Source organism: Triticum dicoccoides, chromosome 6B, assembly GCF_002162155.2.
Source record: "Triticum dicoccoides isolate Atlit2015 ecotype Zavitan chromosome 6B, WEW_v2.0, whole genome shotgun sequence".
NCBI lineage: Eukaryota > Viridiplantae > Streptophyta > Magnoliopsida > Poales > Poaceae > Triticum > Triticum dicoccoides.
In genome coordinates this window covers 136,572,897-136,600,390 of record NC_041391.1, presented here as the reverse complement: position 1 = coordinate 136,600,390, position 27,494 = coordinate 136,572,897, and the positions used below count along the sequence as shown (strand labels likewise).

Here is a 27,494-nt window from a genome sequence, read left to right as displayed (position 1 = left end):
CGGGACCACCGGAAGGGTCCCGGGGGCCCACCGGGTGGGGCCACCTGCCCCGGGGGGCCACATGGGCTGTAGGGGGTGCGCCTTGGCCTACATGGGCCAAGGGCACCAGCCCCTAGAGGCCCATGCGCCAAGATATAGGAAAAAGGGGAGAGTCCTAAAGGGGGAAGGCACCTCCGAGGTGCCTTGGGGAGGATGGACTCCTTCCCCCTCTTAGCCGCACCCCTTCCTTGGAGGAAGGGGCAAGGCTGCGCCTCCCCCCTCTCCCCTGCCCCTATATATAGTGGAGGGGAGGGAGGGCATCCATACCTGAGCCCTTGGCGCCTCCCTCCCTCCCGTGACACCTCCTCCTCTCCCGTAGGTGCTTGGCGAAGCCCTGCAGGATTGCCACGCTCCTCCATCACCACCACGCCGTTGTGCTGCTGCTGGATGGAGGCTTCCTCAACCTCTCCCTCTCTCCTTGCTGGATCAAGGCGTGGGAGACATCGTCGAGCTGTACGTGCGTTGAACGCGGAGGTGCTGTCCGTTCGGCACTAGGATCATCGGTGATCTGAATCACGACGAGTACGACTCCATCAACCCCGTTCACTTGAACGCTTCCGCTTAGCGATCTACAAGGGTATGTAGATGCACTCCCTTTTCTACTCGTTGCTGGTCTCTCCATAGATAGATCTTGGTGTTACGTAGGAAAAATTTTGAATTTCTGCTACGTTCCCCAACAAAGAGAAGATAGGCGTGCGTGCCTAGACTGTAAGGTGATACCTGGGGAGAGTGTTGTACCCCAGCATAAGCTGGTGGTTGCTAACTTCCGCTTTCGGATTCGTGTCCAGCGGGATAAGCGTGCCAAGGTCGCTAGAACGAAGTGGTGGAAGCTCAAGGGGGAGGTAGCTCAGGTGTTCAAGGAGAGGGTATTTAAGGAGGGCCCTTGGGAGGAAGGAGGGGATGCGGACAATGTGTGGATGAAGATGGCGACTTGCATTCGTAAGGTGGCCTCGGAGGAGTTTGGAGTGTCCAGGGGAAGGAGAAGCGAAGATAACGATACCTGGTGGTGGAATGATGATGTCCAGAAGGCGCTTAAAGAGAAGAAAGATTGCTTCAGACGCCTATACCTGGATAGGAGTGCAGACAACATAGAGAAGTACATGATGGCGAAGAAGGCCGCAAAGCGAGCTGTTGGTGAAGCAAGGGGTCGGGCATATGAGGACCTCTACCAACGGTTAGGCACGAAGGAAGGTGAAAGGGACATCTATAAGATGGCTAAGATCCGGGAGAGGAAGACGAGGGATATTGGCCAAGTCAAATGCATCAAGGACGGAGCAGGCCAACTCTTCACATAGAAAACCGCCATTTGTAGAATGCTCTTTTGCTTCACTTATATTTGTTAGAGCGTGGGCATATCTTTCGTAGAAAGAATTAAACTCTCTTTCTTCACTTATATCTATTTAGAGAGATGACAGGAATTGGTCAATCACATGGTTAGTCATAAAATCCTACATAAACTTGTAGATCGCTGAATATGATATGTTTGATTCCTTGCAATAGTTTTGCGATATAAAGATGGTGATATTAGAGTCATGCTAGTAGGTGGTTGTGGATTGTAGAGACACTTGTGTTGAGGTTTGTGATTCCCGTAGCATGCATGTATGGTGAACCGCTTTGTGATGAAGTTGGAGCAAAATTTTATTTATTGATTGTCTTCCTTATGAGTGGCGGTCGGGGACGAGCGATGGTCTTTTCCTACCAATCTATCCCCCTAGGAGCATGCGCGTAGTACTTTGTTTTCAATAGCTTGTAGATTTTTGCAATAAGTATATGAGTTCTTTATGACTAATGTTGAGTCCATGGATTATACGCACTCTCACCCTTCCACCATTGCTAGCCTCTCTAGTACCGCGCAACTCTCGCCAGTGCATTACACCCACCATATGCCTTCCTCAAAACAGCCACCATACCTACCTATTATGGCACTTCCATAGCCATTCTGAGATATATTGCCATGCAACTTCCATCATCATCATATACATGACTTGAGCGTTCATTGTCATATTGCTTTGCATGATCGTAAGATAGCTAGCATGATGTTTCCATGGCTTATCCGTTTTTTGATGTCATTGCTATGCTAGATCATTGCACATCCCGGTACACCGCCGGAAGCATTCATATAGAGTCATATATTTGTTCTAGATATTGAGTTGTAAGTAAATAAAAGTGTGATGATCATCATTATTAGAGCATTGCCCCAGTGAGGTAAGGATGATGGAGACAATGATTCCCCCACAAGTCAGGATGAGACTCCAGACTTTACAAAAAAAAGAGACCAAAGAAGCCCAAATAAAAAAAGAGAGGCCAAAGAAGCCCACCAAAAAAAGAAAAAAATTAAAAAAATTAAAGAAAAAGAGAGAAGGGGCAATGTTACTATCCTTTTACCACACTTGTGCTTCAGAGTAGCACCATGTTCTTCATAGAGAGAGCCTCCTATGCTTTCACTTTCATATACTAATGGGAATTTTCATTATAGAACTTGGCTTGTATATTCCGATGATGGGCTTCCTCAAATGCCCGAGGTCTTCATGAGCAAGCAAGTTGGATGCACACCCACTTAGTTTCAGTTTGAGCTTTCATACACTTATAGCTCTACTGCATCCGTTGCATGGCAATCCCTACTCACTCACATTGATATCTATTGATGGGCATCTCCATAGCCCGTTGATACGCCTAGTTGATGTGAGACTTTCTCCTTTTTGTCTTCTCCACATAACCCCCATCATCATATTCTATTCCACCTATAGTGCTATGTCCATGGCTCATGCTCATGTATTGCGTGAAAGTTGAAAAAGTTTGAGATTATTAAAGTATGAAACAATTGCTTGGCTTGTCATCGGGGTTGTGCATGATTAAATACTTTGTGTGATGAAGATAGAGCAACAGCCAGACCATATGATTTTGTAGGGATAACTTTTTTTGGCCATGTTGTTTTGAAAAGACATGATTGCTTTATCGGTATGCTCGAAGTATTATTGTTTTTATGTCAAATGATAGACTATTGATTTGAATCACTCATGTCTTAATATTCATGCCATGATTAGACATATGATCAAGATTATGCTAGGTAGCATTCCACATCAAAAATTATTCTTTTTTATCATTTACCTACTCGAGGACGAGCAGGAATTAAGCTTGGGGATGCTGATACGTCTTCGTCGTATCTATAATTTTTTATTGTTCCGTACCAATATTGTTCACTTTCATATACTTTTTGGCAACTTTTTATATTATTTTTGGGACTAACATATTGATCCGGTGCCCAGTGCCAGTTCCTGTCTGTTGCATGTTTTTTGTTTCGCAGAAACCCAATATCAAACGGAGTCCAAACAGGAAAAAACAGACGGAGATTTTTTTGGGAATATTTATGATTTTTTGGAAGTAAAATCAACGCGAAACGGTATCCGAGGTGGGCACGAGGTAGGGGGGCGCGCCCTACCCCCCCTAGGCGCGCCCCTGACCCTCGTGGTCCACCTGTAAGGCGGTTGATGCTCTCCTTCTGGCGCAAGAAAGATAATTTTACAAGGAAGATCTGAGCGAAAGATTCACCCCAATCGGAGTTACGGATCTCCGGATATAAAAGAAACGGTGAAGGGGTAGAATCTGCCAACGCAGAGAACGCAGAAACAGAGAGATAGATCCAATCTCGGAGGGGCTCTCGCCCCTCCCAAGCCATGGGAGCCAAGGACTAGAGGGGAAACCCTTCTCCCATCTAGGTAGAAGGTCAAGGAAGAAGAAGAAGGGGGGCCCTCTCCCCCTTGCTTCCGGTGGCGCCGGAACGCCGCCGGGGGCCATCATCATCACCGCGATCTTCACCAACATCTCCACCAACTCTTCCTTCCTCTATGCAGCGGTGTAACCTCTCTCTTACCCGCTGTAATCTCTACTTAAACATGGTGCTCAACGCTATATATTATTTCCCAATGATGTATGGCTATCCTATGATGTTCGAGTAGATCTGTTTTATCCTAATGGCTATTTGATGATCGTGATTGGTTTGAGTTGTATGTTTTATTATTGGTGCTATCCTATGGTGACCTCCGTGTCGCGCAAGCATGAGGGATTCTCGTTGTAGGGTGTTGCAATACGTTCATGATTCGCTTATAGTGGGTTGGTGAGTGACTGAAACACAAACCCGAGTAAGAGGGATTGTTGCGTATGGGATAAAGGGGACTTGATGCTTTAATGATATGGTTGGGTTTTACCTTAATGAATCTTTAGTAGTTGCAGATGCTTGCTAGAGTTCCAATCATAAGTTCATATGATCCAAGTAGAGAAAGTATGTTAGCTTATGCCTCTCCCTCAAATAAAATTGCAATAATGATTACCGGTCTAGTTATCGATTGCCTAGGGACAAATAACTTTCTTGTGACAACAAGCTCTTTACTTTTACTAATTTAGTTGTGTCTTTATCTAAACAGCCCCTAGTTTATATTTACGTGTTCTTTACTTTCTTGCAAGCTTACCCGAAAACACCTACAAAGTACTTCTAGTTTCATACTTGTTCTAGGTAAAGCAAACGTCAAGCATGCGCAGAGTTGTATCGGCGGTCGATAGAACTTGAGGGAATATTTATTCTACCTTTAGCTCCTCGTTGGGTTCGACACTCTTACTTATCGAAAACTGTTGCGATCCCCTATACTTGTGGGTTATCACAGCACATGTATGACTATCTTGATTCTGTCATAAATTTGTCATGGATGTACATGCATGGCAGAAAACGCGACCTACTGTGACAAACACGTATCATCACGGAAGTGTATTCTTTTTGTAGTGCGAGTGAAGCATAAAGGGTGTGCGGCCCCTCTATATCGCGCAATATTGCTGCAGAGGTCGGCTGACATCTGAGTTTGGTTCTGATCTCAAGTATAGTAATGGTCGTCACGCCAGCTTCATAGCCGTTGTCTCGCGCCGGGGCACGGCCTGTTGATCCGTAGATTGATCTAGTCTGGCCAGCTTTATTAGCTAGGTCACGTTGCAGTTCATATGTGTATCCCGCGACTACTGTCTCCCTGCCTCTTCGGCGAGGGGGTGCGGGTTGGTGTTCGACTTGGTATGCCGCTTTATCCCGTCCATGCGGTGGTCGGTCTGGTTGATCTGCCTAATTGTATTTCGACGGTACTCAAGGGCTTTGTCATCGAATTGTGGCAGCAGCTTGCGCTTGGGGTAACTTTTGGCAGGTCGCTCATGGCCGTATTCCTCAGCGGCCAGGACCTTAGTCCACCTTTCATTAAGCGTATCTTGTTCAACTTTGAGCTACTATTGTTTCTTTTCCAGGCTCCGCGTTGTGGCGATGAGCTGTCGCTTGAAGCATTCTTGTTCGAGGGGTTCCTCTGGGACGATAAAGTCTTCGTCACCGAGGCTAACGTCCTCTTCGGATTCTGGCATATCGTTGTTGTCCTCCGAATCTCCGTGATCAGCGTGTTCGGGACTATACTGACCGTCTTCCCTTTCATCATGTTCGGATGTGGGCTCGACGGGGTATTCGGGATCTTCGGCATCATCCGGAGTCTCATTGTCTCTAGTCCCGGTAGACGCGATCGTGAACGGCGCCGCTGGCGTCGGCACTTTGGTGGTTTATCGATGGGTTTGTCCTCATCGTGGTTCTGATTATCCTCGCCGTCCTTTTTATCAGGAGTGTCCACCATGTATACATCATAGGTTGAAGTGGCCGTACAACGCCCTGTGATGGGTGGGACTTGGCTCGGTTCGGCGTCTGCATTGTCGTCCATACCGTCGATGTCTTTAGACGCGTAGTCCAACATGTCGGTTAAATCCTCGAAAGTGGCTATTATGTGCGTGGTGGGTGGGGCATAAAACTCCCCGCTCTTAGCCCCCAGCCCGAGCTGGGTACAGTTTGGAGGTAAAGCCTCCGTGATGGCGAGAGATTGCATCAATCCCCATGCTTCATCTAGGAGCGAAAGCTGGACCGGAAACTGTGGGCCTGCAGGGCTAAGTTCGGCATGGGACACCTGATCGGACCCAATGAGCGTAGACCTTGACAGTTTGGAGTGATCGTCCAGAGGAAAATCCAAGACTGCATCTGGGTCTCTGGTCAAGAGCTCCATGAGGGGAAGGAGTCCGGCGGGGCTAACACTCCCGTCTTCGGACGATACGACCTGCCCCGAATCAAAGGCCGGGGCCAGTATGAGAGTTGACCCATGAACGGCATCTAACAGTGGATTTGAAAAGCCTTCTTGATGGGGGCATAGAGCAACCGCCGAGGCTGCGAACCCCACGAAGATTAGATCTCCTCAGATATCAGTGGTGTAGTTTAGGTTTCCAAACCTGATCTGGTGCTCGGGGGCATAACCGTCGACCTACTCGAGGCGGCCGATCGAGTTGGCACGAAGCACGAAGCCACCAAACACAAAGACCTATCCGGGGAAAAAGGTTTCCCTGGACGCAGCATCATTGTTGATGAAGAGGCGAGCCATCACCCCTTCCGTCGATGATACAACGGAGCTCTCAATGAGCACCAATGTCGGTGTCAAAACCGGCAGATCTCGGGTAGGGGGGCCCAAGCTATATGTCTGAGCATCGGTGGTAACTATGATCAAAAGGACGCCGTGTTTACCCAGTTTCGGGCCCTCTAAATGGAGGTAAAACCATACTCCTGCTTGATTATATTCAAAGGGTATAGGGGTTACAAGAGTTGATCTACCACGAGATCGTATTGGCTAACCCTAGTTTGGCTAGCTTGGTAATGTTGTGATCCTGCCTCCGATCTAACCCTCTGGTTTATATAGACACCGGAGGGGCTTATGGTTGTATAAAGTCGGTTTAATAGAAAGGAAATAACATATCCGGACACCTAAACTTTCCATCCACGTATAAGGGAGTCCCTACCGGACACGAGAGGTGATCTTCTGTCTTGTATCTTGACGGCCCATCAGTCCAGCCCATATCCAATAGATCGGACGCCCGAGGACCCCCTAGTCCAGGACTCCCACACCCTCCTATTGGTGTCACTATTGACCAATATCTAATCAGCCTTATTCTTTGGACAATCTTGTTGTTTTTTGATCACTACATTTGCATGACTTTGAGCATTCTTATCAAATCAAGCATTTGTGTGTTTCAGGATAACATGGCCTAAGAACGGTACCGACAAATGACCAAGTTGACGGATCGTTAGGCCTCCGACATTGTTGGGATTTGTTGGAAGGCTACGAGAAGTGAAAGTCGAGGTATGATGATGACAATCCAAAATCTAGGAAGTGCAGCTATTCAAAATGATGATGGTGTTGGAGAGGAAAGGGAAAATGTGCCTAGAAGTTGCACTCCAGCTACTAGCGTGGGTCGACCCAACAGGAGGAAGAGAGGAAATGAGAAGCCCAGGAGACAAGGAGAGTTGGAGGGGATGAAAAAAAGATCGAGAAGCTGACGAGGACAAGAAACAAATACATCGAGAAGAGGAAGCGAGAAAAGTTAGAGATGGATGAAAGAAAGAATTAAGAGAAGAGGGTGAGATGGGATGCTATGCAAGGGAGCAGACAAAAACAGGGAGCAACCGGAATCGGGAAGAGATGGAGGTGCGTAGGCTTCAAATTCAGGAGCATCAGGAGACAATTTAACATATAGCCAAGAAGAATCGGTTCATCAGGTTGAATCCGCATCAAATGGAGTTAGTGGCACGAGCACTTTGGGAGAAAACGCGAATGGTGCTCATACATTCCGGGAACCTTGAATGAGAGAACAATGCACATGCCGGAGGAGAAGGGGACGATGCACACACCGGAGAAGGGGACAATGCACACGAGAGTGAAGGGGGTGGTGCACAAGTCAGAGAAGGGGCCGGTGCACAAGCCAGCAAAGGGGACGGTGCACACGCCAGCAACAAGTGCTTTATAAATGTCGCATGTTTAAATGTTTTTTCATGTAACTTCTTTAAAACTATGTTTGATTGATGTGCTAAACGTTTAAATTTGAAGAGAATCGAAGTGTTTGAATCAGGAAACGAAAAAAATCAAGACTGTGATATGGCGAATCTGAGTTTGTGCGTTGTCTGGCCAACCTCCAACTGCATATGGAACGCGCTCCATATGCATACGGTGACTGCTAATATGACGACTCTACTAGAGTTGCTCTTAGTACCCATCGATATTTGGTCCTACTTATACCGAACTCCATTTACTATTTCACATATACAATGAAATCGAGGCACGACCATTCACACTGTTTGTCTCCAGAGCGAACCTTCTTCTTTTTCATCTCCTCCTCCTCATCACCACACCATCCTCCAATTTTTACCTTGTCACTAGAGTCATTTTCCGCATCATCCTGAATCTCTATCCCATCAAGGTTAATCCACGATTTTGTCGTCCCGCTCCGTCACCAAGCCCTCTTCTCACTAATTATTTTTTACCTCATGCTCTCCTTTCTCTATCCACAACCACGTCAACGGTGCTAACATCTCACACTACCAACCCTCTAAAGTCTGAAGGGGTTGTGCCGTTCGACGCCAATTTGTCCCTTCTCCACCTTCCTCCTTTCCATCCCCTTCTTCCACCAGCCTCTTCTCCCTCGTCGTTGCGGCCGCATCATACCGGCAAAACATTTGCATCCGACAGTCGTGGCCTGTTCGCTTGTTAGGACCGGAGCGACCGTTCCGAAAAGAAAACCCATTCCACTTATAGGTTCATGCTTTACACCCAAGAATTTCATATTGGATGTAAAAATAATTGGCAGCTAAAGCAATGGTGTGTAGATTGTGGAATCGCTTTACAGCACGCGGTGGAACACAGATCCTCCAATCCAAGTATCCCAAACCCTTCAAAGCTTTTTCCCCGAGCACCGCCAGCACTACGAAGCAAAGCGAGAGAGAAAACCCCCATTCCCCTCCCAAGCCCCAACCAACCTTTCCTCCCCCAAAACGATGGCCGAGGTACAGCCGTCGCCGCCGCCGCGCGCAGCCGGCGGCGATCCCGAGGATCCGCCCCTGCCGCCGCCGATGCCTCCGCAGCCGCAGCCACAGCCGCGCGAGGGGGGCGGCAGCCGGTCGGAGGACGAGGAGGATCCCCCCTCCCCGCCGCTGCCTCAGTCCACCACCGTCCCCATCTCCAACGCCGCCCAGTACATCCCGCGCGTCTCGGACCACACGACCAGCGCCGGGGGCGACGGCCGGTCCTGGTACTCTTGGAACGGCCGCACCAAGGACCGCCGCCGCCAAACACCCCCTCCTCCCCAGAGGCAGTACCCGCAGTCGCAGCCGTACCCGCAGGCGCGCCCGCAGCCCCAGCAGTGGGTCACGCCGGAGCCGAAGCCGCGGCCGCAGCTGCCGCACGTGGCGGACTCGCCGCCTGTGCATCCCGCGCGGGCCGCGCCATCGACGGTGCCGGCGCCGGGCCCGGTCAGGTCCGTCGAACGGGACCGCCGGGCCGTGCCCGACATCATGTACAGGAAACGCCGCACGGCGACGCTGCAGCGCACGGCGCTGTTCGCGCGGCTCGTGGCCGCGGCGCTCTGCCTGGCGGCGCTCGCGGTGCTCGCCGCCGACACCCGCAAGGGCTGGGCCCTCGACTCCTACAGCAACTACACCCAGTTACGGTAAGCAAATAAAAAGCTCCTTCTCAAAATTCAGTTCACAAAATCTCCCGGTTTGTTCGGTTAGGGTTCTTCAAGTGGTAATTTCCCTTACGATGATGTGCTCTGCTGCTGCGCAGGTACTCGGAGGCTATCAACGTGATCGGATTCGTGTACTCGGTGTTCCAGTTCTTTGCACTAGCGTTGCACTTGACGAGAAAGAGACATTTGATTCCCCGGCCCAAGGGTGATTATTTCGACTTCGCCATGGATCAGGTTTGCATCTCAGAGTCTCTTGTTCCTTTTCATAGGTATCTTTAGTATTGTGCGACCTGCAAGTCATGTGATCTTAGAAGGGAATAAGGGTAAGGTACAAAGTCATCATGGTGAAGCTAAGTATAAACTTTAGAAGATTCTGAGGATGTCTTTCTTGTGATTAGCCTTTATGCTGTGTTGCAATTTTGCAGTCAGCTTGGTTGTGCTTCATGGTCTTGGTATGCTCGAAATGCATACATTCTGATTGCCCCAACTTGCATTAGAATTCTAGAAACTGAATAAAGCCTTGTAGTCTTTAATTGCTGTTTAGTGTTAGTTGACAATTGTCTAGCTCAAGTTCTCCAGTGAACACTGCAATATTCAAAACAATTTGGTTCTAGTATATGCAGCATTACTGTGGATTGCAAAGTGGATGATTGGGTTTAGCATGCATATTACCTTGTGTCCTATAGTGATATGTATACTTCAGATATGACGATGGACAACCATGGCTTTCATATGTCTTGATATGTTTGCTCCCTTACAAACAAGTGAACTACTCCCTCCGTCCCATAATATAAGAGCGTTTTTAACACTAGTGTAGTGTCAAAAACGCTCTTGTATTATGGGACGGAGGAAGTATTAATGAGTGAAAACTGAGAATTGTTGCTGTCTTCCAAAGGAATAAGACCAGTTTCAGTTTTCTGCCTTAAATGGTATTCTGAAGTCAAACGCTACAATTGGTCATTGGTCATCGAATTTTTTTATTCAGGTCTACTAGTGCACTAATCCTTACTTTCACATTGAAATAAAAAATTCAAGAAAAAAATCAACAGTACTCATACAAAATGTATATACAGTGTCACAATATTCAAGTTCTGAATTCAATACATAACTCAATAATCAAAAAAATAATTCTACTGTGAATGGTACCAGCATGGTATCATTCACTTTGGGTTTGGATGTGATACTATTTACAACCTGTTTTGTCTCTTTTTGTGTATCAAGTTGTGAATCGAATTCAGATTTGAATTTTTTATCATGGTACATAAATATACATCTATATTCCCACGGAAAGCAGGGGACCGGGGGGGGGGGGTATAGAATACACTAGCAGCCTTAAGGTGTACTACTGTACTAGCCCTCCAAAGAACACATCTAAAGTTGTGTCAAATACGTCTGAATCTGATTTATGCCATAGACATAATATATGTACTATGCCACAAACTTTCATTCCCGAATCCGATTGAAAGCTTCATACACAAAATAGACAAATCATAGTATGAATGACAAGTCAAAATCTTGTCTGAATAGTATCCTGGTGGTACTATCCTATCGGTACTATTCACTGATGGTTTTGTCCTATTCATTTCTTCAGTTGTATGCCGAATGTAAATCTAAAAGATTATGACATGGTATATATATGCATGTGCTGTTAATTGTTTTCAAGACTTTTTAGATGTTGAACTAGGGGTCTAGCGCACCCAATATGTCCCCAGGAAATGGTTGCTATGAATATATTATTAGCTCTGTGCTCCTTGGTAATACCTTCATTATGGTGATAGCGCATTAGCCATTAGGCCTATGTTTGTGCATATCATTTCATTTTAATTTTTGTATAGAGACTGGCCTTTTCCCATATATTTCTCTCATGTGTGATGTCCTGACCTGGTTGTGTGGCAGCACGACCACATCATGTCCAGTGCATGTGTCAGTGATCAGTTGGTTTAGATGAACCAACAAAGTAAAGAGGGCAAAAAAGTAGGAGGAATATGTCATTTGAACCATTTGTTGGAGTTGCTCCTTTGTTCACCTTCGGTTCCTTTTGCTAGCTATACAAATTGAAATGCAAATTAAATATATTCCCGATAACTAAATTCACTTTGTCACAGCTAAACCATTTTCTTGGCACCATTTTTGTTTCATGTTCCATGTGGTAGCTTCCTGGGGCCTTGCCTTCATGTGTGCTTGTTTTGTACAGGCTGTACTCATAAATTTTACTCCCTCCGTCCCATAATGTAAGACGTTTTTCAACACTACACTAGTGTCAAAAAACGTCTTACATTGTGGGACGGAGGGAGTAGTTGTTAATTTTTCGTTCATTCTTTTCTGTTTGTACCAAAAGAACTTGCTTTTCCCGACATATACAATTCGTCAGTTCTTCAATCTCTGCAAAGAGAGATCAGTCCTTATTTATTTATTTTATATGCATTGCAGGTCCTCGCATACCTCTTGATATCATCATCGTCATCAGCAACCGCGCGAGTAAGTGATTGGATCGACAACTGGGGGAGCGATACTTTCCCGAATATGGCAAACAGCTCCATCATCATATCTTTCCTGGCATTTGTAGTTTTTGCCATCAACTCCCTCATCTCTGCGTACAATCTGTTCCGCCGAGATCTTTAGCTGCGTCTAACTATTATTAACAGTTACATGTTGTCGATTTTTCATTTCTGGACGAAGATTCCAGTGCAGACTTTGTTGTGTTGTAAATGTGTATGATCGAATGACTGCAAGTGTTGAGTTTTAAACTTCCAGTAAAGATATGCATGCGTCCATAGCTGCTGCTGCATGTTTATATGTAATCTACAAATTTCTGAAAATTACAATATTGTAGCACCTGTATTTTGTTCAAGATATGTTGTTTTGGACAAGACACGATCATTAATAAGTACTACCTTCCATGCAAAAAAAAAAAAGCCGTAGTACTCTCTCGGTCCGGAATTAGTTGTGGCTCAAGTGGATGTATTATATTAGAAAATGGTGGTAAGAATAAAGTACAAACCTGATTCTGTATTATTTAGCATTTGATTGTACATAGGAAGTTTGATCACTCAACTAGCTGAGTATTGCCCTGATCTGTTCCAGCGCCAAGTAAAGTTGTCGTTCTATGAACAGATCTGCTAAGGGCCAACCCTTATCTGAACAAAGCCACTCCTTCCGTAACATAATATAAGACGTTTTTTCACATGGGGTCCTGGATCATAGGTAAACCTTGCCAGGGCATATTAGGATCAGTTCCACGAAGCCATTCCCAACGAACTCAAGGAGCTGCCCACCCTGCGCTTTACCCTTTTTTTTAGACAATTCTCACCAAGTTTTATTCAGATTCCAGAATGTTTACAGGTAAAAAATGTAGCTCCCCGGGTTGCCAAACCCGAGTGTTAAAGCCAAAAGAAGGCTCGCATCCATTTCTTCGAAAGGTTCGGTACCAATTTAGGCCATGTTTGGCACATAGGGAGATTATCCCTCTTGGGCTCAAAAGCCCCAAAAATCACGAAGCCAGCGTTTGTTGAACAGGCCTGAGAATCCCCCGCCCCTCCCCCAATCCATTGGGATCCCAAAAATGAAGGCAAACGAAAAGATAAGAGTAATACTATGATATTGAGTGTTGTTGCCATTCAAAAATGATGATCAAATTTTTAACGAACCGTTGTGATGAATTGGTGCCATGAACTGATATGATGAACTGTTGCGATGAACTAATGTCATGAGATATTCTTGTTTTGTTTGATTCAAAGTCATATAAAATGATGGTGGTGTTGCTGTGATGAATTGTTGTTGCTGCTGCTGTGATGAATTGTTTTTATTGTGATGAATAGTTGTTGCTGTCGTAAAAAAAAGGATTTTTATCGTGCTAGGCACTCAAAGACTCCCCCGGCCAAACAATAATTTTATGTGCAAGGGAACGTGAGGGATTCAAAGGGATCGGTGAAGGTGAGGAATCCACCAAATCCCCAGCCCCTTTTGGGGCTTGAAAACCCCACGTGCCAAACAAGGCCTTAGTGGGCACTGATGAACGGGCTTGGCAACCATAGCTGGGTTCACCAGAACCAATCTTCCCGCCCCAAGTCAAAAGAAAAAAGAAATCTTCCTGCTCTGGCAATTAGAACCCATTGCCAAGCACGGGCAGTGGCCATCACCTTGTCTAGCGTCAGGTGCCATTCAGATTTAGTAAAGAGTTTGAGAGCAAGCTGCAATCCAAGGTACTTGCAGAGGAAGGAGCCAACCGGGCAATGAAGTAGTATATCCAAAACTCTTGCTTCGTCCGATGAGGACTTTAGTTGACACGGAGCCCTGGTGCTTCGCCAAATATATTCTGGCCATGTTTGTTTTCGCTCAGGTAGTGTGCCTGATTTTTGGTATCGGGTAGCTCCGCTTCCACTTAGTTTGCCGGGATACAAGGGCGTTGATCTTTTATAGGCCGCAGTAGGCGCCATTAAGGGGGGAGTTGGGAGGCGGCGGGCGGTCGTTAAGGGGAGCGTTTCCCGATGAGAAATGTCGTCGCGCCATTCACATGACATCGAAAAGTGAGGAGATGATGCCGCACGACGGCCATCCGAATGGTCACCGCTGGAATCCGAGGGAGCAGGCGTGCCATTTAATCTAAGGGACGGTTATTCTCTATACCGACAACCACGCTATTTCAAATCCCGGTTGTGGTGTGAGGAGGAAGAAGATGAAACTTCACTGACGCCACCACAGACAACAACCCACCAGGCTCTCACTATAACGCTCTCAATTGTCGAACAGAGTGCCCCCCCTCCCCCCTCTCGGACATCACTGGCACAAGATCTAGGCCTCACCCAAACCCGCCACGTTCATCGCACCTCTGACCTCCACCAACCTTGCCCGCGCGGGCATCACAGACGCAAAGCCACCGTTCTCTAGGGCCGCCGACCAACGCCCAAGCAGGCACCACCCATAGCAGAACATATCTGGGCAGGGGAAGCCCTGATTTGCCGCTATTGGTCGCCACGGCGGGCCACCACCGAGAGCCCCTACGGCCGCCGCCTCAGCACGGCCGAGTTTTTTTTTACTAGGGATCCAATAAAATAATTCAATATTGTTTATGTTGGTATAAATCTTTTATGAGGGTTTTCCTCATCTTTTTTTGGCTACTCAGTTTTGCCCCTGCTCCGTCAACTCGTGCGTGTGTTTCTGTGAACCAACGGCGGGTGAATGCAACGAGTAGTACAGTTTGTGCCGCAACGCCGACTGTGATGCACTGATGCACATACAGAGTTCCAAATCGAATCCCGTCTCGATCCAAAATCCAATCCCACATCCGCCCCCCTTCCTGCCACCACGGGTTTGCGCCTGTGGTTCGCCGTCGCCGACGCGTTCACCGCCGCTGCAGGGAGTTCTCCATTAGCACTGTCCAGTCTCGTCTCCGTCCGCTGAGCCCCAGCCCGGACGGCGGCAATGTCGCGCCTCCACCCCCGCTACTTCTCCAGCTCCATCCCCTCACTCGCCGACGAGCTGCTGAGCGAACTCCACCATCATCTGGGCTCTGGGACGCTCAGTCCGCAGCTCGCACACCAACTGTTCGACGAAATGCTGCGCCAACCCGTCCCAGTATCATCGCGTGCGCTCAATGGCTTATTTGCTGCCCTCGCGCGTACGCCGCCCTCCACCACCTGCACAGACAGCCCTGCCCTCGCCATCAATCTCTTCAACCGCATGGCCCGAGCAGGTCGTGGCAGGGTGATAGCACCCAGCAGTCACACCTACAGCATACTAATTGAATGCTGCTGCCTCGCGCGCCGTCCGGACCTTGGGCCTTCCTTCTTCGCTCACCTCCTCAAGACAGGCGTCACGGTAGACGTCGTCACCTTCAGTGGCTTATTCAAGTGCCTCTGTGACATGAAGCGCACGGAGGAGGCTCTGGATGTGCTGCTTCATAAGGTGCCTCACAACCTGCCTAATGTCATCTCCTACTCAGTAGTTGTGAAGAGCTTCTGCGACAATGGTAGGAGCCAGCTTGCGCTTGACCTGCTCCGTATAATGGCCAAAAAAGGTGCTGACCACTCCCCAACGTGGTGTCATACAACACGGTAATCAATGGCTTCTTTAAGGAGGGCGAAGTAAGCAAAGCATGCAATCTATTCCACGAAATGATACAACAGGGGGTTGTGCCTAATGAGGTGACATATAGCTCCATTATCAATGCACTATGCAAAGCAAGAGCAATGGATAAGGCAGAGGTGATCCTTCGACATATGGTTCATAGTGGTGTCCAACCACATGATAGGATATATAATATCCTGATCCATGGATTTTTAACTTTGGGTCAGCTGAAAGAAGCCTTTAGGCTGTTGAAACTGATGACAAGCCAAGGTGTTATGCCAAACCTTGTTACCTGCAACTCAGTCATGACCTACCATTGCAATAATGGAAGAGTAAAAGAAGCTGCGGAAATATTTTATTCCATGGCTGTGAAGGGCCGAAAACCTAATGTCATCTCATACTCTATTATGCTTCATGGGTACGCGACAGAAGGATCCCTTGTTGAAATGATTGATCTCTGTGAGCTGATGGCAAGAGATGGAGTTGTACCCGACCGCTCTGTTTTCAACATACTGATTAAGGCATATGCTAAACATGGAATGATCGATGTGGCTATGCTTTTCTTTGATGAAATGTTGAAGCAGGGGGTGAACCCTAATGATATCACATATTTAACTCTGATATCTGCATTTTGCAAGATGGGCAGAATGGATGATGCCATGATCAAATTCAATGAGATGATTGATATGGGAATACCACATGATACAACTGTTTACATGTGCATGATTGAGGGTTATTTGAATCATGGTGATTCCGTGAAAGCCAAGGAATTTATTACTAAAATGAAGAGCAGGGATGTTTGTCATAGCCCGCGGAAGGGTAATTGATGAACACAACATCTTTGACTTGGTTACCCGTGCTGGTGAGAGTTCTGATCCTATTACATTCACTTCAATGGTATGTGGGTATTGCTTATCGCCAAGATGGAGAAAGCGTTTAGAGTACTTGATATCAGTTGGCGTGGCCTAGTGTTATGCTCTCATCATCTTGATATTCTCTACATGTGTTGTCAATCTGATTGTTCCAAACTTGCGCTAGAATTTGACAAGTGTGAAATAAGTCAAATAACCCTTAAAGTTGCTAGTTGCTGTTTATTGGTAGTTAGGCCTTATTCGTTTAAACCCCTCTTGGAGAGGATTGAAGAGGTTTGGAGGGGATTGAGGGGTATTTTGACTTGTAGAGGATTAAATCCTGCCCAATCCGCTCTAATCCCCTTCGAAACCCTTCCAACCGGACAGGCCCTTATGGTGGATTCTGACCTGGCTGGTTAGTGCTCTTTAAACATCATACATGATAGACAACGGAAGAGTTAGCCATTGATAAGTTGCAATTGAGAGTTATTGCTATCTTTCAGGGAGAAAGAGAATAATTTCATTTTTCCGAGATAAATTATTGTGTGCTGAACTCGAAACACTACAATTGGTCATTGATCATATAGCTTTAGTATTGAGCCTAAAAAATTCTATGAAGATATTATTAGATGTGTGCTTCCTGGTAGCACCTTCATCATGATGCTACTGTATTAGTCATTAGGCTTATGCTTGTAGTTATCATGTCGGTTTAAGTTACGGATATTTCCCTCATGTGTTTCACTCTTGGTGTGAGATACCCAGATCTGGTTGTGATTGGTAAGCAAATCATAGATTGGCACTTGTACCAACAAACTAAAGCCGAGGACATGAAGCAGGAAAAATACGTCATTTGACCAATGCATTGGACTTACTTCGCTTTGTTCTTCTTTTCTTCTTCCTTCTGCCAGCTCTAAAATCCGAGATGAATATATTACTTAAAATGAATTACATTGTTTCAATGTCCAACCATTTTGTTCGGCACTGATTTTTTTTTTCACATTATCTAAATTGCTTTCTGGAGCTTTTATGTGTGCGCCAAAATGTTATTTGTTATCTTTGTGTTCATTCTGTTCTGTTTTGCATGGGACAACATGCTTTCCCCACATGTTATAACTGATTACTTCTTGAATCTCTGCAAGGAGAGACCAATGCTGAATTGTTTATTTGATTTGTATTGCAGGTGCTCGAGTAACGCACCGGAGCAAACAATTGGGGGAGTAATCATGGTTTTTGCCATCAATTTCCATGGATTTCAGCTGCTCGAGTAACGGACTGGATCAAAAATGGTGAACATCTCCATGCCCAAATCTTTCCTGGCATTCATGGTTTTTGCCATCAATTCCCTCATCTTCGTGTACAATCTGCCAAGACCTTTAGAAGAATGTGCAGATAACCTGTTGTTAAGTTTTCATTTCTGGAGAAAGGGTTTGGTGCAGACCTTGTTATGTTGTGCTTATATAGTACTCCTATGATCGATTGACAATAACTGATGAGTTGCGGATCCAGTAATGCTGTGTCCCTGTGTGAACTGAATGTGTCCATAGCTGCTGCTGCTGCTGCATGTTAAGTACCCCTATTTGTTCACTTCAGCTGATCATCTATGCTAGTTATAACTCTCTCCCTGTTTCTTCAGTTGATCACTGATGCTTCTCGCAACCAACTCTGCACGGTCATCATATAGTGGCATAAATCTCTCCATGGTGGATTGATAGTAAAGAATTCTTCAATCTCCTCTGACTGCTTCTGTTGCAATAAGGCATTGGTCTGATGGCGCAGTTGCACAAACTTGGCATTGCAAATTAGGGTGTTAAATTATGTAGTTCTGGATACAAGGGAGTACAAGTTGCCAATCTGAATTGAACATATAAACCGTGCTATGCTACCCGCCGTTCTGGGCCATCTGCGTCCGCCGGTCCATGTGGTGCGCTCGATCTACCAGCGCATGTACTTTTTACAGCTCTGTCAAAGGCTCAACCGTCCATCGTTCTTTACATCTTATTTTTGCTTGTATGTGGCTGATGGGTGGGCCTCGTTTGCCCGAGGACCCAGCATTGCGGTGCGTTTTGCCGGCGTTCTGCATGAGAGAGGAGGGGTCGCATCCAAGGCCCGGTAAAAACCCAGCTTACACACCCTCCCTCCTCCTCGACCTCCCTCCCTCCGTCCTAGCCGCCGCCTCTCCTCCTTCTCCCCATGCTAGCCCCTCCACCTGCCATCCGCAGCGCCACCGGGCGGTCGGGTCGTCGGGGTGAGCAGTGGCGGGCATCTCTGGTGTGTCTATGGAGGAGCAGGGGTGGGTGAGGATGACAGTGGTGGCGACAAGAAGCCAGTGGGCTGTGGGCTGGCGGAAAGAGGCAGCGGTCGGGTCGTCGGGGTGAGCAGTGGCGGGCATCTCTGGTGTGTCTATGGAGGAGCAGGGGTGGGTGAGGATGACAGTGGTGGCGACAAGAAGCCCGTGGCTGTGGGATGGTGGAAAGAGGCAGAAGGCCGGCGATAGGCGACACCGCGAGCCAAGGGACAACGTTCCATCTCTGCCGAGGATTTGGGGATTACTCAAGTTTGGAGCAGCAAACCATGAAGATATGGGGTTGCACGGGCTTGGAGCAGCAAGCAATGAAAATTCAGTTAGCAAAAGCCACCATGGATTCGCAGATTGAGTTGTCCCTGGAGCGGATTGGGGTGGATATGCTCGGCACCAGCGCACCACCCAGCATCCCTAGGTATAGCAGTCTTGAGCAACATCTCTTCCGTACCGCGCCCCTGATTTGCAACATTTTTTTGTCCCATATTGAGAGGTTGTAGATGTGTACAGTAGTTGTTTGTGTAAATATCTGAGGGGAAAGACTACTCAGGTTAGATATTGATATTTATGCCTCTTCTTTGTTTTAAGAGGTAAGCTTTTATGATGGATCTTTAGGATGGTGTGTTACTTCAAGCGCACCTCTGTTGTTCATGATATTGGGCATTTTTTTGGTTGAATATATTTACAGTAATATCATAACATCAAAGTCATCTGTACTATTCAGTTATGTGCTGTTACTTTTAGGATTGTAAGATTTGAAGTCCTCAAAATATCTGAGCAACACCAAGCTTGACTGTTTCTTCCAGTCTTAGTATACATTTCAGTCATATCTAAACTGATGGATACTGGTATCTTCTGATTGGTGTTCATATATATTGCACAGGCAACAAAATGATGATGGGGAGAGTCGGCAGACCAAGCGAAGTATTCATGATGCTCTGTGCGTTGCAAGGAATCTGATCATCAACAACTCAATTGTGTATGGTGGTGGCTCAGAATATCTTGCTCAATTGTTGTTGAAGCCGCAGCGGATCGGCATCCTGAAGTTGAGCAGGTAATTGTGGTCTTGGAACTGGTACTACAAAAGAAAGTCATATATGTTTTCTTCTAATTGTGCTTCTTTATACTTTCAGTATGCAATCAGGGCGCTTGCTGATGCTTTGGATGCTATCCCACTAGCTTTAGCTGAAAACAGTGGTTTGCAGCCTATTGATACTCTCACCGTAGTAAAATCCCAACATGTCAAGGTATTGTGTTCTCTCTGTTGATTTTGACATCACTTCGTAATACCGGTTACCAGCCTGTTCTTCTCACATTAAAACATCATCGTTCAGTTATATGTACTAATTAGTCGCATGTGCTTTTGTTTGGCTTGTCATTATCCTATTTGCCTGGAGAAATACATGTTGTGGTAGGCCGTAAGTGTTAGTCTTGCTCATATGCATCCACAAAGATGATCTGCCGTTTTCCTTGTGGTACTCTTGAATTGGAGTTATTCTTTTATGCCGCTCTTGTTCTCCATTCATATTGATTTACTAGCAAGTTGTAGGTTAAATTTTGACATCGGATAAAATTCTTTGCAACCAGAGGGTCAATGTCAAAGGGTCATATTTATCCAGCGGTCCTTCCTGTCAAAAGCAAGAAAATGTCCTGAAAGGTTTGTTGACAGTTATACAAGGTTCATCTGCTTATCTTTTTCTTTTTTGTCATTACTTTGAATCTGTAGATTTGCTAATATGTTGTCATGTTATCTTATTTCACCACTGTCATGAGGGCTTATAGTTCTGCCGTTTTGCTCAACCCAGAATATGGAACTGCCGGAATGTTTAAAATGTTGGTAAGTTCCCTTCCTTCTTCGCCTCCCTCCCTTACGTTCCCAAGGATTCATAACTTTCTCATTTTAGTTGTCTTTTTAAGAGCTTCGTTAAATTCTTGATGAACTGCACATACGCAGCACAAGGCTTACTAGACATGGTTTTACTTTGAGAACCTTTTAGGTGAACTTGAGTATGATTTTATTATTTTCGTGGATGTAATTAAAAAAAGTGCACATTTCTGTTTTTTGTATCAAATGGACTTTCCCAGTATCGATATTGTCTAGAGTAAGAAAGGAATCTTTTGTTTGCCTAGAATTCTGATTCATGTAAATTTTATAGTTGGTTTATTTCACAGATTTGATTTCTTTATCATCTCGTGGAGATCATAATTAAGCGCATCTACTCCACTTCTTAATAATAGGAAACTATCGGTGGAAGCTACAAGATTTATTTATCAAAACTCATTACCAATCAGATTAGAGAGGTAAGTGATTGGGGTAATGTTTTGGTCAAATACTTTTGCACAGAAGCCTCACTGTACAAAGTACTTCTTATTCAGATCATGAGACATTTTTTCCATACCATCCCTTTGAAATGAAATACCATTATTAGAGGGAGCTTCACGGGTAAATGGTGGCATTGTGGCAGCTAATTGTAACATCTTATTTTGTTATATGTGGTTCCAAAAGTATTGGCCAGTCAGAATGCAAGTGCATGCCTTAAAATAAATGTAAGTGTAGGTTTACAACTAGCACAATGTGACTATTTTTGTGATAATGAAGAAATATGAAGTACTTCCAAAATTAAAAGTAAATGGAATTTGCAACAAGGGTAATTCCTTTTTGAGAAAACGCAACATCTGCTTTGGTCTTGGTGTACAGGCTTCTGTTCCTGGAAAAGAAGCAATATATAGTCACTTTTATTTTGCAAGCATCATGTGTAAGTCACCCAGGGTTTTTTTCTCTCTCAAGGAACTTGCGGGAGCACATCCTTGTAGAGTACGTAATGGGCCTAATGGGCCTGGGCTGGCGGTATAGCCCGTTAGTCTTAGGGTTAATTAGAGATAAGGTCGCTTGCTTAGGGGTCAAGTAAGCCTTGCTGGGGAGTCAAGTAAACCTCTCTATTTAAGGGGAGGAGATGTATCAATCTAATTAAGCAAGAATTAAGAAGGAAATCCTTTCCCTCTTGCCCGGCCGTGGGCAAAAAGGCCCCCCAGCCGTCCCTCTCGCGCTCTCCTTCTAGCAGCGCCATAACAATTAGTGTTAGAGTACGTAATTGGCCTAGATAAGGGCCACTTGCTTAGGGGTCAAGTAAGCCTTGCTGGGGAGTCAAGTAAACCTCTCTATTTAAGGGGAGGAGATGTATCAATCTAATCAAGCAAGAATTAAAAAGGAAATCCCTTCCCTCTTGCCCGGTCATGGGCCTCGCACCCTCCTTCTAGCAGCGCCATAACAATTTGGTATCAGCTTTCCCGGATTCGATCATGTCCAACCCTCCACGAGTTCTTCCCACCCGTCGCCGCCGCACACCTACCCGCCGCCACCAACGTCTTCATCGGCGCTGCTGCCCCACACAGCAGGCGCGCCGGCATTAGGCGTGCTGGCGTCCTCAGGGGCAATTGCACCCTCTGCTCCGGCGCCGTCCGCCCCCGGAGCAGATGACAACCACAATCCTAGAATTACGGCAGGCCGTGGCGGGCATCAGGGCCTTCCTCGTCGGGCCCTATGCGCCCCAGCCGCATCCCCAGCAGCCACCTCCGCTGCCGCCACACTAACAGCAGCTCCCCCCCCCCTCGCCGCCCTCGAACGCGACCGCGGCGCCGGTCATCTCGTACCAGTATGGGATGCCCTACGACGGGACTGCGACGACCTCGTTCCCATCAGCGCCGTCGCCGTCCCAGGGCGTCCCCATCCAACAGATCAAGTTCCCGCCGTCGCCGTCACCGCTTTTGGCTTGGATCGCTACCCGCCACGTGTCGGCGGCGGTGAGGCTGCAGGCTGCTGCGCGCGGCCTCCTAGCGCGTCGGCGTGTGCGGGAGATGCGTGGTCTGCAGCTGCCACTCCTCCCAATTGCGCTTCGCTGCACAAAGGACCTCGATCTCGTCCGCTGCGTCGGGGATCTTGGGCATGCTGTTTTCCCCACGAACAGCGACCTCAAAGTCTGCGACATCGGCGGTTGGGGGGGCGCACCCATCCTCGCCATTCTCCATCGAAAGCCCTCCACTCTTCTCTGTGCGGTGCAGACCAACAGCCGTCCGGCGGGGAGAAGGCATGGTGTCACCGACAGGAGTGCACCACGTAGCACCAGTACATTCCGCCGCCGGCCGCCGCGAGGGCGCCTCTGCTGGTCGCTCTTGCGACCACTTCCAGGTGGACATACACGTGCACTCCTTTTGTCCAGATGGTGTCCATGGGATCCAGGTGGCTGTACACATGCACGTCCAACGTGCGGATGGTGTCCACTTTATGTTCAGGGGTCCAAAATAAAGCGTCCCAGTCCATTTCAGGTTGAGAGTAATAAAACAAGTCAAGATGTAAAAGGCTTGTTTTTAGGTGTTAGGTTTGTGTTGCGTCGAGTCATGGTTATAAGTTGGTTAGGTTGCAGCTCGAGGACAAGCTGCATGTCCAGGTGGGGTGTAGTGTTAGAGTACGTAATGGGCCTAATGGGTCTGGGCTGACGGTATAGCCCGTTAGTCTTAAGGTTAATTAGAGATAAGGGTCGCTTGCTTAGGGGTCAAGTAAGCCTTGCTGGGGAGTCAAGTAAACCTCTCTATTTAAGGGGAGGAGATGTATCAATCTAACCAAGAAAGAATTAAGAAGGAAATCCCTTCCCTCTTACCCGGCTGTGGGCAAAAAGGCCCCCGGCCGGCCCTCTCGCGCCCTCCTTCTAGCAGCGCCATAACAATTGGCCAGTCAGAATGCAAGTGCATGCCTTAAAGTAAATGAAAGTGTAGGTTTACAACTAGCACAATGTGACTGTTTTTGTGATAATGAACAAATATGAAGTACTTCCATAATTAAAAGTAAATGGAATTTGCAACAAGGGTAATTCCTTTTTGAGAAAACGCAACATCTGCTTTGGTCTTGGTGTACAGGCTTCTGTACCTGGAAAAGAAGCAATATATAGTCACTTTTATTTTGCAAACATCATGTGTAAGTCACCCAGGGTTTTTTTCTCTTTCAAGGAACTTGTGGGAGCACATAACCTTGTGAAATTTGGTAGATCCTTTAGGCCTCGTTTGGTAGGAGAGGATCGAGGGGGTTTTGAAGGCAATTTCCTCGCGTGGCCCAGAAACCCCACAGAACCGCGAGGGCCCATTTGGTACGCGGGTATTCGACGGCCCAACCCCCTCCGACTCCCTCCTACACCCTCCTTTCCACGCGGTACAGAACCCTCGAGGGGGGCCTCGCGGATTTGGGAGGAACGACACCACGCCGCCGCCGCCTGCTCACCACGCCGCCGCTCGATTCCTCCACAACACGCCGTCGAACGACATCTCTACGCCGGCGTACCTCCTCCGCCATACTGGCCTTCTCCTCGGTGGTAAGCCCACGCCTCGTCTCCCCTCCTTTCCCCTTGTCGTCTAGGGTTCTTCAATCCGCCCGGCCATGGTTGCCGCCTCATCTTCCCCGGCGAGCTCGCCAAGCGCGACGTCTCCGAGGGCACCAAAGCCATCACCAAGTTCACCTCCTCTTAGATTGTGTCCCCTGAATCTAGTAGCAGGTTACTGTTGGTTTAGTGATTCACTGTCAACTCTGAATCTTAAGGTGAACTGCAAGTAGTGGTAATGCTTGATGTGAACTGCCGAATTGGTGCCAATGCTTTGTTGGTTCGTTGGCTGCATCAACTTGGTGTGAGAGGAGGACGACGAGCCTGTGAAATCCGACTGATACGAGTGGAGTGGAGTTCAACATCTATCTTTATTTATCAAGAGATGTTTTGCCCATCTATGATGGTTTTGTGATTTAGAAACAGATGTATATTTGATGCATGAGTCATGGGTCAATTAGGGTCTGATACTTGTGTTACCCACATTTTTTTACTGAATAAGTAGGAAAATCATGGTTCAAAATACTACAGTATATATTTGTGCACCCATAGAAAACATGGTAAGCATGGCAACACAGTGTCCCTTTTTCGGCTTTGGTTAAACAATGTTAGATGTCGTCTCATCACACCAAGACCAAGAACACTTGCACTGACCTAGATTATTCTTGTTCACCCATAGAAAAGTATGGCCCTGCTTGAACAGCTCATGGCAAGCATGGCAAAGTAGAAAACTCTGTCTTCAGAAATCACCAAGACCAAGAACACCACTGCAGGAGACCATGGCAAGCATGCACCTATCATGCTTTGAGTGATTTTTGATGCCCTGCAGATGACATTTTTAACTGCCACTAAACCAGTTGTTGGGCCATAAATGCTAGTATTAGTAGCTCTTCATTAACCTAATCAAGTAATCATACACCCAAAAATGATGCAACGTTCTTTAAGCAGCAGCTCCAAACAATCCTTTTGTTTTTGCTTACCAGCACTGAAAGAAGGAAGACAGAAGAACAGTTCACTGTCAGAGAGAGATGCATCATGCCACTTCGCTCCATACCGGCATTTAGTCATAGTGCTTGCCTTTTGGGAGGAGGGAAGGACAAGCTAGTCTTGAGGCTGTCTCACCTGATTTCTGTATGTCTTAGCAGCATATGTGCATATACACAATTTTTCTTGTGTTAGGAAATTCATCCAGCTCCATGTGAAGATACAGTTTTCAGTCGGAAACAATTTTAATGTTCCCTCCGTCCCACAAGACAAGACGTTTTTGTAAGCTAAATATGCTTGCAAAAGCGTCTTATATGTGGGACGGAGGGGGTAATTTTTAACAAGATAGGAGCTACATGTAAGCCTTATTAATATCTCCACCCATCGGTGTGACACAACTCAGAAATTGTATTCTGCAGTTTTAATAAATGTGTTTTGAAAAACATCATTTGCTTGAAGTGGTAGCTAGCAGTTATATTTCCTTGACTCAATAATAATACAACATTACGCTCCCCTTGTTTATAGAAGGTGTAAATACCTTTGCTGTGTTGCAGATTCTTGAGGTTCCAAGTCTGTCGGAGGAAGGCTCGTCCGTCGTCAAGAGGAACTCGCTGTCAATTCATCTGTAGGACAACATCATTCTCACCCTTGCTTGGTCTGTAAAAACATAATTGATTGTGAGCTATGAGAGATTATGTTGCTGTGATGTGATTGATATTGCTGTGATGAGATACTGATTCCAAGTCAAGATGTGAAGAACTGCTGTCACATTTTTATTAGGTGTCATTCACAATTTTATAGCAAGTTTGTCTACCATTTAACCTGTAAAGATTGGATTTTTAATTGTTTTATATCATTTTAACTCAATAGGGCAATCCCTGCCTACCAAACAGTGTTTTATATGGAGGGGATTGTGATGGGAGAGGGATTTCAGGTTTCAAGGGGATGTGAGGGGATTGGATGGAAGAGGGGGATTCACCAAATCCCCTGAAATCCCCTCCTCCCCAAACCTCTCAAATCCACTCCTACCAAACAAGGCCTTAAGAGATCCTCAATGGGACTTAGGATTCGTACTAAAATTTTAAGCTAAGAAAACATAGAATGTGGTTCAGTTGTTGGGCATTCATCTGGGGTGGCTAGGACTGTGGGAGTTCTTACATCTAGAGTATCGACCTTTCTGTAACAGGTTTTTGGGAACTCTTATGAGCATTGAAATCATAAGACACATTTGTCAACATTGAGACCACCCTTCTTCCTCCCTACCCAGTAGCCTCCCCCTGTGAGCTCATTCTTCTGCCTCTTGTTCAGCCTTGCTGTTGGAGGTGGCTTACGATTGCATGGTGGCTGCATAACGCCCAAGTAGCTCATTAAAACTACCGTCTTTTTATTTCTGGATTGTTATATGGATTCATCGCGGTCGGAGTTACTGATTTTGCTCTTTTTTGGGGATGTAATTTCTTTTGCTGAGATGGATTGATTCTGGACTGGGTGGAGGTGGCAGTTGTGTGCAGATTGCCCAAAGTGGGATCTCTTTTCTTGGTGTGATCATACATCATCATTTATCCGCAAAAAATTAAAAAAATTAAATACATCATCATTTAATTTGCCAGTTTACGTGCTCACTTCACCACATCGCCCTTGGAAATTTGTCAACTTTAAGGTATGTTCCTGTTTTTTAACTTGATGCCTTGACATTGATAACATGTTATAAATAGTTATAACTTCCATTTTTAAATGCAAAAACTGCTCTGCTTTTGCACTCACATTCAGCTTTCTTAATTACCCACAGAAGTTTTTGGGTCTATGCACTGCATGTCGGTTTCTTCATAGCATTTCCATCACTTCATGGTTCTATTAATCAAGAGGCACTAAACCAAATTGCTTCATGTTGGAAGCTAGCAATTTTGTGAAAAAAGTAAAGATAAAGATAGCTTTGCGTTGATAAGCATGAAAAAAAAGAGTTGCACTGTAGGTGCTGAGACATAGACAGAGCAGCAGCCATATCACTCGAGAGATTCCATTGATTGATTCCCGTCGCGGCGCTGCTTGCATAGTTTCTTCTCAGAGGTTGCTTGATTTGATGGTGGATGAAACATGGTTTGGTTGGGAATGAGCGATTTTGGCTCTTCTTGGTGGCAACTAATTACGTATTTATACCAAGAATCAATAAACATGAGGCAGAATGACCAGCTTCAATCCAACTTCAAATACCTTTGAAGGGCATGAGGCAGGTTGGTCGCAGGCTGAAACATCGTTTGGATCCAAACTCTCTCTCTCTCTCTCTCTCTCTCCCTCCCTCCCTCCCTCCCTCCCTCTCTCTCT

General features: G+C 46.3%; 1 protein-coding gene, 1 long non-coding RNA gene and 1 pseudogene across 2 annotated transcripts; all 3 read left to right on the top strand.

The window, feature by feature from the left end:
• The first annotated feature begins 8,867 nt into the window (after positions 1-8,867).
• LOC119325284 (CASP-like protein 4A2) lies at positions 8,868-12,476 on the top strand. Its single transcript, XM_037599031.1, has 3 exons — positions 8,868-9,588; positions 9,705-9,840; positions 12,037-12,476. The coding sequence occupies exons 1-3, from the start codon at positions 8,918-8,920 to the stop codon at positions 12,226-12,228; spliced, it is 999 nt and encodes a 332-aa protein (XP_037454928.1). The 5' UTR covers positions 8,868-8,917; the 3' UTR covers positions 12,229-12,476.
• Positions 12,477-14,765: 2,289 nt separating this feature from the next.
• Positions 14,766-18,056, top strand: LOC119326451 (annotated as a pseudogene).
• A 1,668-nt stretch (positions 18,057-19,724) lies between these two features.
• On the top strand, positions 19,725-25,975 carry LOC119326452. The gene is made up of 5 exons (XR_005157989.1): positions 19,725-19,876; positions 19,956-20,069; positions 20,410-20,659; positions 21,061-21,123; positions 25,727-25,975. It is a non-coding gene; the product is annotated as an uncharacterized LOC119326452 (long non-coding RNA).
• Positions 25,976-27,494: the final 1,519 nt, after the last annotated feature.

Bases quoted from the DNA above. Each gene is read 5' to 3' on its own strand.
- LOC119325284 (XM_037599031.1), top strand. From the start codon at position 8,918: ATGGCCGAGGTACAGCCGTCGCCGCCGCCGCGCGCAGCCGGCGGCGAT. The intron at 9,589-9,704 runs GTAAGCAAATAA...GCTGCTGCGCAG, and splicing joins AGCAACTACACCCAGTTACG to GTACTCGGAGGCTATCAACG. The intron at 9,841-12,036 runs GTTTGCATCTCA...TATGCATTGCAG, and splicing joins TCGACTTCGCCATGGATCAG to GTCCTCGCATACCTCTTGAT.